Source organism: Eretmochelys imbricata, chromosome 8 (genome assembly GCF_965152235.1).
Source record: "Eretmochelys imbricata isolate rEreImb1 chromosome 8, rEreImb1.hap1, whole genome shotgun sequence".
NCBI lineage: Eukaryota > Metazoa > Chordata > Testudines > Cheloniidae > Eretmochelys > Eretmochelys imbricata.
The window spans coordinates 80,139,202-80,157,476 of NC_135579.1; the positions used below are offsets into that span (position 1 = coordinate 80,139,202).

At 42.3% G+C, this 18,275-nt stretch overlaps 1 protein-coding gene across 1 annotated transcript in view; it reads left to right on the forward strand.

Moving 5' to 3' along the window:
• Positions 1 to 18,275, forward strand: part of TTLL7 (tubulin tyrosine ligase like 7) — a 73,236-nt gene that overhangs the window by 19,298 nt on the left and 35,663 nt on the right. Inside the window, 1 exon segment of the mRNA XM_077825366.1 lies at positions 17,255 to 17,349. Within this exon segment, the coding sequence (XP_077681492.1) occupies positions 17,255 to 17,349 (95 nt within the window).

Genomic DNA, 18,275 nt, shown 5'->3' on the forward strand with positions numbered 1-18,275 from the left:
GATCTCCCTTTTGGGGATGACATAGGTCCTGTGGTGCTGATGTACTTCTGCTTTCCACATGGCTCCCAAGCCTGCCAGAGGGATCCAGTGAGCAGGAGGAATTGAGGTGTTTGGGACTGCGATTCTTCTTACAACCTCATCTCTGAACAATTGACTCTGGATTTTTTCAATAGTCAGCCCTGCAAAATTACCTTTGATTATTCAAATAGGTGCCCTAAAACATAGATTTAAATAGCAAAGTTAATGCTGTGCAAGCTTACAAAAACAAACTCAAATCCGTGGTTTCTGAGGCTACATCTACACTTGGAGCTAGGGATGTGATTTCCAGCTTGCCTAGACATACTTGAGCTAGCATGCTAAAAAATAGTGTAGCCTCATTAGCATGGAGAGCAGCAGCATAGGCTAGTTGCCCTGAGTATGTACACATCGGATCCAGGTGGGCTGTATTTGGGGCAGCTAGCCCATGCTACTGCTCACAGCTGCCTGTGCTACCATGGCTACACTACTATTTTTAGTATGCTAGCTCAATGAGAGTTAGCTTGTATAGACAAACTTGTGCAAGGGAATTGCACTCCAGGAGCCAAGTTTAGCTGTCGTCTCAATGGTAATTGTTATCCATGCACATCATGCTGGGCTTTCTGGTGTCTTTCTGTTTTGAGAGTAGGCAAGATACTGACATTCATATAAATCCCACTCTCTCTGAGGCACTCCACTTCAGAGGGCAAGTGTGTTGTAAATGTGGATATCCTGCTGTCTTAACAATGCATACTGAGCAGAGGATTGTTTCTGGCTTTGTTCTAATCCTGAGGGCCTATGAACCAAAACAGAGTGGGTTTTAGGTTCACTAGTGCTCTTTTAAAAAAGAGAGAACTCAATCTACTATGAAATGAAGCATCAACATTCTTTACATGTACCAAAAGGTAGAAAATACAATCTCTAAAAGACCTAGAAAATTTAGGTATGCTTTTAAAAGCAAATTGTTGGAAGCTATCTGAATGAAGAAGAGGACCGTAAATACCTGTGGAAATTCTGGATGGTCTGGCATTTCTGTGATTGTTTTGAAATGGAAAAATGAGTTCCTCTTCAAGTGACTGTACATGTCCCTTCCATGCCCAGTGCATAAGAATCTGAGACTTTCCCCTTTACCCATTAGGGCTGTACTTCAGCCACCGCTGCTTCATGATGGTAGAAATCACGTAGCCTCCCCAACCCCCACCTCGGTTCCTTTTTACCACCTACGATCAGTTGTCTAAGCCTTCCCTCTTGGGGCAGACACTGTGTACTTTTGCATCGGTGAGGAGTGCCCTTTGGAACATTGCTTCTGGATGTCAGCACTGATCCCGCTTTTCTGGGGCCAAGAAAGAAGCACAGAAGATCAGATCATTTATGGAAGGAGCTGAATCTTTGTGTCTGCTCAAAGATCAAGGTCCCTAGTACTGTCCACCAGTAAACAAAAATAAGAAGGACCGGGTAGAGCATCCTCCGGGAAGAGACACTCCTTGGTACTGACTTCTCATCAAGGGTCATCTATTATGGCACTGGTGCCTGGCCTGGTGAGACTGATGTCTGTCTGCTATGGTGCCAACTCCTTTAAGGCAACAGCAGCACCAAAAAAAAATCACCCCATACCAACAATGCTGGAGGCCTATGGAGCAGCACAGTACCTACTCTGCCCCTCAGTGCCAGACTCTGATCAGGGAGACAAGCCTGGATCCTCAGACCAATACTTGAACTTACCTCAAAGACGAGATCAGCCCTTGGTACTGGGGGAGGAGCTAGATCTTTGGTGTGTCCAGTGCTTTCTCTCTGGTGAAGTGCAGGGGTAAACCCAGTATGCTGATCCTGGTGTCAACGTCTCCTAGGGTGACCAGATGTCCCCATTTTGTAGGGAGGGTCCCAGTATTTGGGGACTATCCCTACATATCTTCCCAGCATTCATTTTGTCTTACATAGATGCCTGTTACCGCCCCCCATCCCAATTTTTACACTTGCTGTCTGGTCACCCTAACATCTCCAGAGAGATGTCCCTGAACTTCAGCACTACCTGGCACAGCACCACCATGGTCAGGCAACTCAGGGTCCTCCCAGAGTCTAAGGTTGGTTTTTATGCCCTTTTCTCCCAGAATAGATGTCAGTACCATCCTTCCCATTGAGGGAATTCTGTTACTGGTACTCAGCAGATTTCCAGAGACATGGGTGCTTGGAGCAGTTGTGGCCCAATGCTATAACCAATGGGGCATGCTCTTCCTTCCATATCCTCACCCTTTCCTGAGCCCCTGGCTTGAACTGCTTGTGAGTCACCTGAAGTAGCGTGGACGTATGTATGGAACGTACACTGTCTCCTCCTGAGCACTCCTTGTAGCTGAGTGTGGCTATGCAGTGGCCTGCCTCAGTTGCCCCTCCTTAATGAGGTGGTAATGAGGTCACTTAAACAACCTGGTCAAGGAGAAGACACACACTACAGGAGTATATCTCCCTTTAATACAGCCTCTTCTACAGGCATTTAAAGGCTCCTACCTCAGAGGCCAGATAAAACTCGTAAGTCCCAAAGCAAATGTTTCTAGGTCCCAGCAGCAGCTGCTTCTGCTATAAGGCCTTGGGTTTCTCCACAGCCCAGGGAGCTTCTGCAGTTTTTTCCTTGATTGTTTAGGGTCTTTCCCAGGACTCCTGCAGTGGAGAACTTTTTGCCTAGTTCAGGCTCCATAGGAACTCCCCTCCTCTGGAGCTTTCCTTTAACTGAGCTCTCCAGCCCTTTAGACCTATTAGACTGAGGTGTGTGTTACTTTAATTAACAGCCTTCCATCTACTTAAGCAGTTAATTATCCCCTGGTGGATCTGGGTTTGCTCATTCCCTTCAGTATAGTCTGTCACAGGCAGGCTGGGTACTGACTCCCTTAAAGGGACAGCCCTGTGACACTGTGCAGTCCTTCAAAGAAGGAAAAAATGTTTACTAGCCTGTTCTATACCTGTTGTTCAAGTTGTGTTGCGCACCTCCATGCCGTGACCCAACTTCCTTCTCCTCCTAGCCTCTGGGATTCTGCACCCACCGCAATGGTCTATAGGATGCATTACAGTTAGTCTGTCAGGTAAGAAGGAATTGAGGTGGGTCTGGAGTGGCCATGCTCTTCACATCACCATGCAGGAGGAGAAAGTAGCTGAGGGAGGATGTGCTGCCCTGATAGGTACCACTAAGGGAAAAATCTCAGACTATGACCCACTGGAAACATGCACACACCTGAAGTGGACTGGATATGTGCAACACACCTTGAACAAGTTTACAGAACAGGTTAGTAACTGTTTTTATGCACTTAGTTTCTTCCTTGGTGCTCTGGAAAGGCAAATAGTTGAATTATGGGAGCTCAATTCACCTCATGCTATTCATTACCTTCATTTCAAATAAGGAACAGAGCATGCAGTTCTCTTCACAAAAGTGGCTGAAGTGGCATGATGGGGATCCAGGTGTTTTGTGCCTCAATGATTTCCATATGCAGTGTGCTGAATTTACAAGGCTAGAGGTTTTTGGTTTTTGTGAGCCCTGCCAACTGATTTTTGGGGTTGGAGGAATAAGCTGGGTCATCTTCCAGCTCATCTTTAAATCTTTCCCTTAGTTACACTTATGCTGCCCTAGTGGGTCCGATTCATGTTTGCCCTGCAGCCAGCTGCACCAGAAAAAAGGGGCTACAAAGCAGCTGCATAGGTTCCTGGGATTCTGGTTCTCCTATCACAGGGGGCCTTCTGATTGGCATGAAGGAGTGGTGTAGTCTCTGGGATTCTGCACCTCCACAATGGTCTATAGGATGCATTGCAGTTAGAGCACATCTTAAGGCAGCCCTGACCTAACCGTAACCTGTGCTAAAGGTGAGCCCCTAAGTACCCTGCACTCTTGCTAATGCTGGCATAGGGATGCCTTTCCTTCATTACCTTCAAATTATGCTCTTAATAAAGATTTTGCAACTCTATTGCTGTCAGGAGATTTGGACGGGTAACTGATTAGAATTCATTGAACAAATTCTGTTGAAGATGTAGTAGATGGATTCTATTCCTTCTAATCTTTTCTCTGCTGTAATGGCTCTGCAGAGCTAATGGGAGTGAAAAGTAATAAACTTTAATGACTAAAGTTACCAAGTCAGATCCTTAATACACAGGGACCATAGTTCAACAAGGTGCTTAAAATGTGCTTAACTTTAAGCATCTAAATCAGGGGGATTACTCATGTTCTTAAAGCTAGGGACATGCTTAAGTAACTTGCTGAATTGGAGTCTGAGCGCAGACCTGTAAGTAACAAGGTGCCACTTTTGTATAGTGACTTTTCAAAGTAGAATTATACTTCAAATGGTTAAACAGAAACAAATGACAAAAGGTATGCAAGTATTGTAGAAAATCTTGGGCACTGATAGATGAAGATACTCTGTACGGTCCAGCAAAATACTTACTAAAAACTGCTTTGCTTAACTTAATTCTTTTAAATAACAAAATACACTTGGCTCTTAAAATAAAAAAGCAGTATTCTCAACAGTAGAGAGATACACAAGGTAGAAAGGATACAGCTGATGTACAATCAGAAATATATTCTAGCCATATGCCATGTATGGTAGTGATTATTTAGTTGCATTTGGAGGTCCCAAGGAATATTGGGGGCCCATTGTGCTAGGCACTGTTCCTAAATACAGTAGGAGACGTTCCTGGGCCCTGAGAACTTAGGCCAGATCTTCAAAGGTATTAGACACCAAACTCCTATTGAAGTCAAGGGTGTTAGTGCCTAAAGGCCTTTGAGGATCTTATAGTCTAAGCAGCAGTTCTCAAACAGTGTGTCAAAGTGGGTTGTGACCCACTTTGAATGTGGTCGCCGGGGCTGGCTGAGACTTGCTCAGGCCCGGGGCTGAAGCCCAAGCCCCACTGCCCAGGGCCAAAGCCAGAGCCCAAGGGCTTCAGCCCTGGGCAGCGTGGCTCATGTTACAGGCCCCCTGCTGGGGCGGAAGCCCTTGAGCTTCAGGTTTGGGGCCCCCCACACCCGGGGCAGTAAGGATCAGGCAGGCTCAGGCTTTGGTTCCCCCTTCCAAGGGTCGTGAAGTAATTTTTGTTGTCAAAGGGAGTCACGGTGCAAAGAAGTTTGAGAATCCCTGGTAGACAAGACAGATAAAAGGTATAAGGGGAAAGAGGTGATTTGTCTAGGGTCCCACAGCTGGTCAGTGGCAGAGCCAGGAATAGAATGCAGATTTTCTGAGTCCCCTTATTCATGGCTTGTCTAGTTGGTTCACTTCTGTGAACATAGACAAATATACCTTCATTTCTGGTTAGGTCTACATGAAGATAAACATAGATTCAGTCATGAACACTATTTTAAATGTAACTTTAAAAGGATCTTTAAACCTACAAAACTCAAATTAAGCGATACACTAAGATCGTCTCCATTTCATCCCCCATTAGTTATTAGAAATATTCTTGAGCAGCAATGTCTAATCAGGAATATCTTCCCAGCATTCATTAGTCTAAAAATAAACAGAAATCACAGCCTCCTGTCTAAACTTGACTAATGTGAGCTTTGCAAAATTCACAAAAATTGCATGTGGAAGAGTGCTGACTCCTTCAGACTGCTTTAAAGCAAGCTACATTGCGCCACCTAGAGGATGACAATCAGGAACATCTTTTTCAGATTCTCTCCCTGATGTATTTGAACCAATCCCTTTTGCAGAAAAGGATAAATATTACAATATACTTCATGATCTATTGATATACTGGTATAATTTAGAAAGAAATTCTCTTTTGGGCATGAACCGTACATCAGCTTTGTCTGTTGCCATATATTACACTCCAACATTTGAGAGAGCATTTGAAGAGTGATCTTGTAGGATACTTGACTGCTCCCTGCAATATGCAGATTGCTCTCAACTTCCACAGAAGTTAAGGGGGATTTAAAGGTACAAAGCAGTTTGTAGGTTGAGTTTGGAACTTCTTAGCAAGTAACACTAGGGAGCAAGCATTTCTGGGGGGAGATGGCTACATTAAGGAAATACTTCAAAGGGGGACCATAAGGCTTTCTCCCCCTGAAAGTATAAAAACCTCAAATATTTGATTTCTTGCAATCAAGAAAGCATGTTTTAAAATACACACGCAGAGAACCATGCCAATCCATACTTCAGCATGTTGCTATTACACTGTGAAACGGATGGTTGGGTTTGCTCTTCACTGAAGCACAGGCCAGCAAGCTTTCCTGCCATGTCCAGGTGAGTGGGCAAGTGGAAGAGCAGTATGTTGTCCCCTCACCTAGCCCTTTGCACACAGCAACACCCCGAACAGGATTATGATGTTTACTGTTACCTGTTGGTTCTTCCTCCCTTGTGCTGCTAATCTGAGAAGATGGGCAGGGCCAGGCTCTCGTTGCTCCTGTACAACTCTTCTGGGGTGCTGTTGGACAGAAAGAAAATTCATGGGAAGGTGCCTTAGAAATTGGTCCCATTGGAGGGAAGAGGTAATTAGGCTGTTGCTTTGCTTCTCTCCTCTTCAGCTCTTAAAAGGGGCACTGCAGCCATTGCCAGTGGGCTTCTGTGATACTGAAGCCAGCCATTGGAAGTGAATAAACATGGATGCTGAGACTTTGTCGCTGTATGGGAGCGATCTGTGATGCAAAGTATTCTGTGTTAGCCCAGAAAAACTAGTACAATCCCAGCAGAATTGTGCAGTGGGCAGGTATAACATACTCATGCATGTTTAGCAAAAATATTAACAGAAAGCTGTATTTCCCCATGGCTTCTGTAGTTTGTGAGCTCAAGAGAACCTCTGCTTTATATTCCAACATAAAAATGCATTAACTTGGTGTAAATTCCATCCAATTTGTGAAAAACAAGTACTAATGAAACACAAAATCCTAAACTTTAGAATGCATTGTTGCAGGTTTTCACTTCTTATTTATGCTTTTTAAAAATACAGATAATTGATATATTGTGTAAGGAACATAAATGGTTTCCAGAGTTTATGGAAAACTCTTAACTTGGGATTTCCTGTATTTTAATGTGTTCTATTATTGAAGAATGGATTTAAACAATCTTAGTCCTAGGGTAATGCATTATTTATGCTGGAATTTACATGGCTTTTTTGGAGCATAATGGCAGAGTTGAGACATTGAACATATGGACACCCACCAAAAAACCCCCTTAAGGTACTGTCAAATTTTTGAACCTTTTTTACAGCTGTAACGCATTGCTAGTAAGGTAAAAACCTCACATTTATATGAGAAAATGGCTGGGCTCCAGCCGGGAGCCTGATAGCATAGGGCCCTGCTGCAGCATCTTGTTCTGGTTCTATAAAATGCATATTTTCCAACCATAAAGGGCTTCTTGTGATCAAAATAAGAACAGTTATGCTGAGTAATGAGGCATGATTGCCAAAGAGCATAAAATATATTTTATCACCAGCCTGTTATCAATAACTCTCTAAATATGGGCATTTTGAGGTTTTGTAAATTTGTCAATGTTCAGCTAGAGGGATTTTAAACCCTTTTCCCCCACCCCAGAAAATTATTGTAAAACCAGTATGGAATCTGAAAAATGGGCAATTTTTAAATGCCTCTAACTTAAAATATTCACTGATCCATTTAATGTTCTTTTCAATCTCATCAGGAGTCCTTTAGTAAGAGTTGTGAGTTTGGGAAAGAAGTATTTTTGTTCCACTTCTAAAATTCATGGAGGACAGTCCACATAACTGTCCTTTTCAATGCAAACTTACCTGTGATGTTGTGCTCAGCACCTCCATAATAGTTAATGAAGCAATGGCAATAGAGGCATAAACCATGAGCATGAATGATGAGCTAGTGAATGCAGCAGGCCACTAATCTATTACTCAGGTTAATCCTCTGGAAACAGCCTGAGAAATGTCAGCATTTCAATTACATGATGAATGTTTGGGGATTTTTTAAAAAATTAATTTAGAATTATTGTTGCCCGTTGGCCTGAGCAGTTCACCACCAATATTTGGGACCTGGCCTGATTGTGTCTAATAAGAAGAGAATATGATCAAGTTCTTTGATACCAAAATCAGGCCATTTGTCCTATTTGCTCCCTCTGAGGGACACTTCTTCTCACAAATATTTCTCTTTGGTTTTGCTAGCTTTCTCCTTCTCTCTTTTTTTTTTAAACACTCATAGAATCTGAGAATATCAGAGTTGGAAGAGACCTCAGGAGGTCATCTAGTCCAACCCCCTGCTCAAAGCAGGACCAATCCCCAACTAAATCATCCCAGCCAGGGCTTTGTCAAGCCTGACCTTAAAAACTTCTAAGGAAGGAGATTCTACCACTTCCCTAGGTAACGCATTCCAGTGTTTCACCACCCTCCGAGTGAAAAAGTTTTTCCTAATATCCAACCTAAACCTCCCCCACTGCAACTTGAGACCATTACTCCTTGTCCTGTCCTCTTCTACCACTGAGAATAGTCTAGAACCATCCTCTTTGGAACCACCTCTCAGGTAGTTGAAAGCAGCTATCAAATCTCTCCCCCCGCCATTCTTCTCTTCCGCAGACTAAACAATCCCAGTTCCCTCAGCCTCTCCTCATAAGTCATGTGTTCCAGACCCCTAATCATTTTTGTTGCCCTTCGCTGGACTCTCTCCAATTTATCCACATCCTTCTTGTAGTGTGGGGCCCAAAACTGGACACAGTACCCCAGCTGAGGCCTCACCAATGTCTAATAGAGGGGAATGATCATGTCCCTCAATCTGCTGGCAATGCCCTACTTATACATCCCAAAATCCATTGACTGCCTTGGCAACAAGGGCACACTGCTGACTCATATCCAGCTTCTCATCCACTGTCACCCCTAGGTCCTTTTCCTCAGAACTGCTGCCTAGCCATTCGGTCCCTAGTCTGTAGAGTGCATGGGATTCTTCTGTCCTAAGTGCAGGACTCTGCACTTGTCCTTGTTGAACCTCATCAGATTTCTTTTGGCCCAATCCTCTAATTTGTCTAGGTCCCTCTGTATCCTATCCCTACCCTCCAGCGTATCTACCTCTCCTCCCAGTTTAGTGTCATCTGAAAACTTGCTGAGGGTGCAATCCACACCATCCTCCAGATCATTATTGAAGATATTGAACAAAACTGACCCTTGGGACACTCCACTTGATACCGGCTGCCAACTAGACATGGAGCCATTGATCACTACCCTTTGAGACCAACAATCTAGCCAGCTTTCTATCCACCTTATAGTCCATTCATCCAGCCCATGCTCCTTTAACTTGCTGACAAGAATACTGTGGGAGACCATGTCAAAAGCTTGCTTTCACTCACACTCTTTCCCCCCCCCCCCATGTCCTCCAACCCCGCATTTAAACCAATCCCAGGGAAACTCCACAAAGTCACAAACTACATGGTGTCTTTCCCTGCTCAGGCTTTGCAATGTGACCAGTGGTCTTGGGTGGTAGTTGCTATTATCTCCAGCTATGTCACACCAGAAAGTGGCTTAATTGCTCCCTCTTTAGCCTGAAAGAAGAGTGGTTAGCATGCCCATCCGCTTTAATGAGGTCTGTGATTGTCTGTCTGTACATCAGTGGCTGCGAACACCTTCCAGTACAGTATAACAGTATATTTTTGGTGGTTGGTCTTTTTCTTATGACTTTTAAACTCAAGCCATTATTTGGGGAAAGTTCAGCACACATTAATACAGAATGAAGTCCTGTCTAAAATATTTATACCAACTTATGGACTTAATGGAGAATGAAATCCCTGCTATAAAAAGGATATCATTCTCTAATCAATTCTATAGATTTGCAAAGCACTTTACATAGGTTTTAAGCTCTATTAAGTTTGATGGGTGAGTCTACAAAGCATTTTGGAGAATGCAGGAGGAGCCTCCCAGCCTGGAGTGACAGACCTGGGATAGCAGGGCTCGCCCAAGCACTCTACAAATAGCTGCATGAGACAGGGCATTGAAGTTGAGACTTGAACTGGAGTTCAGGCTCTGAAGCCCACCCGCTTCCCTAGGCTACAGAGCCTGAGCCGCAACTTCAAAGTGCTGTCTACACAGCTACTTTCAGAGCTCTTACTCAGGCCTGCTACCCCAAGTCTGGCAACCTGGGCTGGGAGGCCTGCTCCCACTCACTCCAAAATGGTATGTAGATATATTGGCCTATGGGGCTTTTCCCTTAGGGATATCACTGACTTCAGCATTGTGAGAGCTGCGTGTTTTGACCCTCTGCCAGCTCCACAGTAATGGGCTCCAGGAAGAGGAGAGCAGGAGTCTGCTGTTGAATCTTTTGACAAGGATGCTGTCACCAAGCCCCATAGGTCATAAGTGAGAATACCAAATTCAGGACAAGCTCCTGGGGAAAAGGGTAGACACCCCCATCCCCCAAAACTAGTGGTTATTCTTCCATGAGATATACCAAACCAGCCACAAAAGTTAACTTCTGTCTCAACACACTGGCTAATGGGAAGTCCAAACTGCAGCCTCCTTAGGTATTCCAGTCTTGGATTCAATAACCAGACACTAGACTTAATAATTTGGTTATTTAAAACCAATTTCATCAAACAAAGGTTCTTCTGATCCCAAAGGACCAGCCACGTACCCAGGTCAATAATAACACTGTTGTCAGATCTTTAGTATCTAACACCTAAAGGTTTATTTATACAGAAAGAAAAAGGTGAGCGTTAAAATTGGTTAAAGGAATTAAATACATACAACAATTGCAAATTTGTTGGATCAGGCTTGTAGCAGAGACGGAATGAATAAACTGCTGTCTTGTTAAGTCTCTGGCAGCTTCCAAATCATTGGAAGATCCTCAGTCACTTCGCTAGAATGCTCCCCTTAGTACAGAGGTCTCCAAGTCCCAGCCCGGAGGCCAGCGGGGGCCCAAGAACCTCCCCACTGTGGCCCGCAGAGGAGAGACCTAGGCAAACACACTGCCAGCAATGTCTGCAACAGGTGCCGCTCCCATTGGCTGGGGGAGAGGGATAGAGATTCAGCCATGGAGGCAGCATCATTAGTTGCCGGGCAGAGTCAGCCATGGAGGCAGTGTCACTTTTTTCCACAATGAATATAAATACCGAACACAACTATCTGATGGCCACCTTGCTGCAATCCTGAAGGTTTCAACTTTTCAGTCACTAGGGCGAAACATCAACAAACTGACACAACTGAAGTGTTGCCAGGTGTCTAGAAAACACTAAAAACTCTCTAGCAGGCAAAGAATTGTATAAAGTTGTATGACAGTTTTATTATTTCTAAGAAATTCAAAATAAAAACTACACTCAAAACGTTTTTTCTTTTCTGAACCCATCTTCAGTGACATTATTGCCCCACTGGGAGGATTTGAGGACTGACAGTGGCTAGTTTACTAAGGTAAATTGAGTTTGAGACCCCTTCATTAGTACACATTCATAGTCCAGAGGTTTGAGAAAGAAAGAGGCAAAATGCAGATGCTTTCAGGGCCTTTTGTATCTTCTGCCAAGTGAAGGGAAATCCATTGTTCTAGTTTGTGTAAAATTACAGGTAGCAAGATGGGGTTTGGAGTCACTTGGGCAAGTCACATGTCCATACATGCTTTGCTTAGTCATAGCAGAGGCCATTACCCATGTTCTAAACAGAACGTTCACATGAAAGTCCATCAGTTGTGGATGGACGTCTTCCATGGTCCATTGTGAGTTAAGTTTTCCTTAGTGAGCCATTTCACTTGAATAGTTGCTTCAGGATGTGCAGGCTAAATACCTTGTGGGTGTTACCACAGGAGCAAATATTTGAAATACAGGTACATAGTTATAACTTCAGATACAAAAATGATACATTCATACAAATAGCATAATCATATTTGGCAAATCATAACCTTTCCATAGACCAGTTATTTGACATACTTTGTACAAGATTTGTTGCAATTATGTAACTCTGGTAGCAACAATGATCTACATGGTCCTATTTTAATCACATATCATCACAGTTGCTAAATCCTAACCCCAGTGTTTTCATTTTGTGGGTGATATGGTTTCATTTGACTTACTGACTTCTAGACAATTAGTGTTTTATGCATTAGCCAGAAGTTTAAAAACTATTCCTTTCATCTTATAAAATCAGATCCCCTTGCAAATGAAAACATAGATAAGATCTTTAGATAGCATAAATAGCTATAAACTTGTATAGCTATTTATGCTAAGAATTACAGATTTGGCAATTGTGCCATTCTTTCAAATTTAACACCAAGTATAAAATTACATAAAAAGCATGGCAATAAAACTACCATCTAACTGTGTATGCCTGACTTGCGCAAATGTATGCACAACATTTGTGCAACTTTTAATTGTAGGAACAAAGTTTGAGGACTTCAGCTGGCTGATTTACAAACTCTCACTGGAATAAAATAATTAATTCAGTAACTGTTTAAAATTCAGAGCAACTAAAAAATCATGAATATTAAACAAGTTCTTCAGGGGAAAGGAGGGTGAGATTATAAAAAATATAATCTACACCAGGGATTTCAAACTCAAATCACCACGAGGGCCGCATGAATACTAGTACATTGGCCCTAGGGCCGCATCACTGAAACCTTTTCATAGAACGATACAAAAGTATAGTCAAAAATGAAGAGTAATACATTGACTTTTAATAGCATACTATATTAACTTTTTAAGAACAATAATGCGAAGAGGGGTTTTAAGGAATAGTTACAGGTGTTTATATTTATTATGTGGTCAGTAACACCAATGATGATCTATACTAACTGTCTATCAACATAGCTGTAATGGCAGGAACTTTTTAAAGTAACTATTCATACAAAATACGTTGCCACTTTTAACAAACATTCTTCCCAACTACTCACAACAAAGAATCATGCATGCTCAACTTCGTACCTCAGACTGCTCATCTAGTCCATGAGGCCCTGCCCTTTCCAACCCCTTCCCCATATCCCGGCCCCAGCTCCGCCTCTTCTCCACCTCCTCCCCTGAGCGCGCTGTGTCCCCGCTCGTCTCCCCTCCCTCCTGGAAAGTCCTAAGTGCCGCCAAACAGCTGTTCGGTGGTGGGAAGTGCTGGGAGGTAGGCGGAGGAGCGGGGACATGGTGTTCTTGGGGGGGGGGGGGGGGGCTTGGGGGAAGGAGAGCTTGGCTGCTAATGGAATCGGTGCCTATGGCGGGCCACAGGAAATAACTCTGCAGGCTGCATGTGGCCCACAGGCCATGTGTTTGAGACCCCTGATCTACACAATGTCTCAACATACTGGACTGTTGTAAGCAATAATGTGTGTGTACGCATCTGTTATTTACCCAGTAGTTTTCCTCTTCTGTGTGTTATCCCATGTGCTAAGTGACTATAAACTAGCTTGGATGTTGATTGTTCAAATCTGTTTTGGTGATGGTCTGCCCCAGGAAATCTGGAGTATGACAAAGCTAGTATCTTTGTGGGATGAATCCATTTATAAATTAGCACTAATACATTTATTGTATAAATGATCCACCAACAAAAGTGCTAATAGAAGCAGATACCAGCACAGATTAGGCAGGTGGAAGAAAGGTGAAGGAAAAACAGGATAAAAGTTTTAGTTAGAGGGTTTGTTCAAAGTAGACCAAAAGGGCTTTTGTGGCCAAATGGCTCATCAATCCATCCAAATGCAGAGTCTGTCAAACTCTTTCTCTGTTCCCTCTTGGCGAAGAATTCATTCCAACTGAGCTCAGCCACTTCGCTGCCTGGTTAGGTTCCCTGGCAATCTCTGCCTTGGTATTAGTTTGTTCTTGCCAGCTATTGGATGGAGCCTGGAAAAGATATTGTCATGGGTTCTAAAGGCCTGTTAATTCATTGGTAGAGGCTTAAGTACTACTTAAGCAGGGAGGTTTTCTTCCTCAGGACTTGCCTATACTTACAGTACAGACGTAGTACTTAGTAAAGACGCTATCTATGCCAATGGGAGAGCTTATCCCATTAGTGTAGGTGCTCCACCACCCTGAGAGGCAGTAGCTATGGCAATGGGAGAAGTCCTTCCTTCGACAATACTGTTTACACTGGGGGTTAGTTTGGTATAACTATGTTGCTCAGGGGTGTGGATAATCAACGTACTTGTATTGACATAAGTTACTAGTGTAAAACAAGCCTCAGGCTCCTGTTTCCACTCCTTTCCCCCTCTGTGTGCTCAACATCATGAGGCAAACAGCAGGGCCTCTGAAATGTTACATTCACGTGTAGAAGCTAAATTGAGAGCGGCTTCCAAATCCGTTTCTGGCGTAAAACGGGAAAAGAAGCCCAGCCATCAGCAAAGTGGCGCTGAGTGTAGCGGCCAGGCTGGAGGAAGAACTTGGCATCCTGCCTTTGCTGCCACCAAACTTCAGTCAGCCGCAGATCTGAACTGTCTGTTCACAAATCACTATAGCAGGCCTCTTGCATCTTAGGGGTTGTCTACACTGGCGCTTTACAGCTCTGCAACTTTCTCGCTCGGGGGTGTGAAAAACACCCCCGATTGCAGCAAGTTTCAGCGCTGTAAAGCGCCAGTGTGGACAGTGCACCAGTGCTGGGAGCCGTGCTCCTGTGCTGGGAGCCGTGCACCAGTGCTGGGAGCTACACCCCTCCTGGGGGTATTTTTAGAGCACTGGGAGAGCTCTCTGCCGCGACCATACAAGCCATGTTAAAGCGCTGCTGTGGCAGCGCTTTAACGTGGCCAGTGTAGACTAGCCCTCAACTACATAAAGTAACAAAACTTATGAAAATAAATAGGTGCAATATCCTAGACCAGTAACAGATCAGGTATTCAACTATAAACTGATAAAATGAATAATACAAAAAAAAAATCATTTCCTTCTTCATTTTCGTACTAAGTCAGGGAATTAGAGTGACATCTCAAACCCCTAAAGCAGGCAGTTCAGCAGGCATCTGAGATGGCATCAGCGTTGTAATGGAAACCCAGAACCCTCCGCCTGATTTCAGGACTTGGTGCATAAATGAAGACGGAAATGATTTTCCAATCTTTAATTTTTTTTAATGTAGCTGTTTATAATTATGAAGTCTGTACTAATCTTCTGTCACTTAGTGTGAATCTTTAAATAAAAGGTTTTGCAGATCATCTTTACTGCTTCTTTCTAAAACATTATTTGAATGCTGCATACGGTTGCTTTTTGTTAGCTGTTGTTTGTGTCACAGCCATCGTGTGTGTATCTATAACTAAAAAAAACCTTACTACAGTAAATAGGTTTCACAAGTTTCCTTTTTGTTAAAATGAATTTAATAGTCACCTTGATCACCTTGAGTGATCGGTCCTTCAGCCCTCATATAGATTTCATCGATCACAAAACTTCTTCCATTCGTCTCTTATCCTGGCCTTCCTTCTCCATGTGCGGCCTTGCCTTTTCACAGTAAAAACTTCCCATCTCTTTGGAAGTTGGCAGAGTGGTCATTTCAGTTCTCGTGGGTACCACTGCGAGACTGGCAATCCATTGATTGTCAGTGAGCCTAGATGCCCGGCCCATCGCATTTTACTGTACCTGCTTTCAACAACTACATCCTACACTCCAGTCTGCTGTCTGATTGCTTCATTGGGGACTCAGTGGTCGATAGAAATCCCCAGAATTCTTCTTTCCATTGCCCTCTCTGTGACAAGCAGTTGTTGCTCCTTTATCTTTGTCAGCGCCCATGTTTCGCCACCATACAACATTTCATAGTAGCATTAAGATACTGTACTTTAAGCAGTGCATTTCAAACTGACTAGTGCACTTCTCAAGTAGTTGGTCTCTCGACTTTTGACCTTGTGTCTCTTAATTTTGGAGGCTTCTTGGGTTGTTGACTGCTTCTGAATATCTATCCAGTGGTCAGAAAAAGTCAAAGAAGCAATTTTCCACCCCCTCCCTAAGTTTTGTCTATACAGATATTTTTTGAGGGCTAGAGTGAGCCCCACTAGCCCCCATCTCTTGTCCTGGGCTGGGAGTCTCAGTCCAAAATGCTGTGAAAACATACCCACAGAAATCTTACGGTAGCATTTTTTACACTGTGTGTTTTATAATAACAAAACCACCTTCTTCATAAAACACAACTAACATGGTTATGTTTGTTCAGGTTTGCTGCAAACCTTTTTTTTTTCCATATCACCACTTTGTAAGAAATAAAAGGTCATTTAAATCAAGAGTTAGTTTTTGGTGTAATTGAATTTTCCTTTCTATCTTAGATGAATAGCACAGATCCTTTTTATAATAATGTCTGTTAATATATATTAACATATTAAATATATCCATGTGTAACTATATTATTCACTTGTATTACATTATTCTCGTAAAATGACAGGATATAAGATATTAAATAGTACAATGTGCTGTAATTACTTCTCACGTTCACTGCAGGAATGCTGCTGTTAATGCTGCAGCTGTAATCTAAAATGTTAACAATACAGGGATATTTTGAAGGCCCACAATTTCAAAAATCAGCATGAACTTCTGCATGCCATGTTCCCTATTTGCACATGTGCAATCCTGTGTGTGTGTGGGCTCACGGGCTCTGGCTATTTCTATGTGCTATGGGTGCATGCAATTGTGACTTAAAAATTTGGGCCAAAATAGCATTTCAGAAGTCCCAAAAATTACACTATATCTAACTACAGTTTCACTGGTATTTAGACATGCAGTACATAGATAACTTATTGGAAAAATTAATAAAACTACCTGGTGTTTACCTTTAACTTATCCAAACACATCTAATCAATGTAGTTTTACTTTAAATATTTTACATACATAAAATCTTATTTAAAATGCATCTGTCCTGTCGAGTGACAGTTTTCTGTAATATGATGTATGTGAGTAGGGTTTGAGTTCTTGCCCCCAGAGGCCCAGAAATTAAATGCTCCACTTCTTCTTTCAACATTTATCTATATGATTGATTTTAAGCATGGACTACCAACATGCTTAAAGTTAACCATGTGTGTAAGTGTTTGTACTATCAGGGAGCTGAACAACAAAAACTCTTTGGCCTGCGTGCTGCCAGAGGAGACAAGTCTATCAGATTATCTAAGAAAGATTCAGCCTGGTAAATCCTTGGATGGGAGACCTCCCAAGAAGAAAGTAGCCAGTCTTCTCCCACCGTATTTTTAATGACTTTTCATGGTTTTTCTTTTAATTCTGATTGAATGGTATCTCTTCTGTATAATGATAACTTTCATTTCAAATGTTCACTCTTTCAGTTTTCATGATATTGGCTTCCTAACATTTATTTTATTAATCAAATTATTTTTATGTCAGTAAATTTTTAAAAAAGTCTTTATGACAAATGTGTGTATATTTCATATACTGAAATATTTTCTGTTTCAATTTTTCAGATTAATCGAGCCCCAAGCTTTGGAACTGACCAAAAAATAGACTATGATGTAAAAAAAGGTGTTCTACTAAATGCACTAAAGCTTCTCAATATAAGGTAAACTTGCATTTTAATCCTCACCCTACTTTTTTTTTTTTATAGGAGTGTGACGTTTACTGCCCTTTTTTTTCTATTGAATGTGGGAAAATCATGGGATATGCGCAGGATGGAAAATTTGTTACCAGTCTTAAATTGTGTGAATGGCAAAGTTTTCTTATTTACCATTTTTACTATGTGTACGTGACTCAACGTTAACTTTACTCCTCATTAGTGTGCATTATAAAAAAAAAAGTATTGATTACCATTCCTGATTCTTGTTTTAATAATTTTTCACTTGGGTCTCAGTGTGTGGATGGTAAGTGCTGGCATGGGTTCACTGTCACTTTGGTAGTTTGTTCTGACGGCAGCAGCCTCCACAATTGCAATCCATTTCTACTAACACCAGAATGCAGAGGTGGGGTAAAGTGGAGGAAATGGTGCAGTTTTCAGTTGTAAACCTAATAGAAAATAATTAAGTTAAGGTCAATGTGGCACATTGGGTGGTAGCACAAAGTCAGTACAGTACACTTAAAAGCACAGAGTTATCATAGCCGTAAAAACTGATACTACAAGAATTCATTCTTAAGCAGTATTTATTTTTTCATCTTATCTATTTATCTATAAGATTTATAGCATAAAGTGTTTGACAGGAAAAAACAGAGGTTTTCTTTTACAGTCAAAGCATCTCTCAGCTCAAATGTGCTATGAAATGACAACCTGTACACAGTGGTTAATACATTAGGCCCTTGTCCTGGAATTGGATCTGGGAGGACAGACCCCTATGCCTGTGCAGTACCCCATTGATTTTAGTGGGATTCTGTACAGCTATAGCGGTCTGCCTACATGGAGTCCCATTAAAATTACTGGGGGGTTCCACACCTGTGCAGACCTGATTGCATGTTGGGACAGTATCCTGTGACTGTGCCAGATAAATATGAACAAAA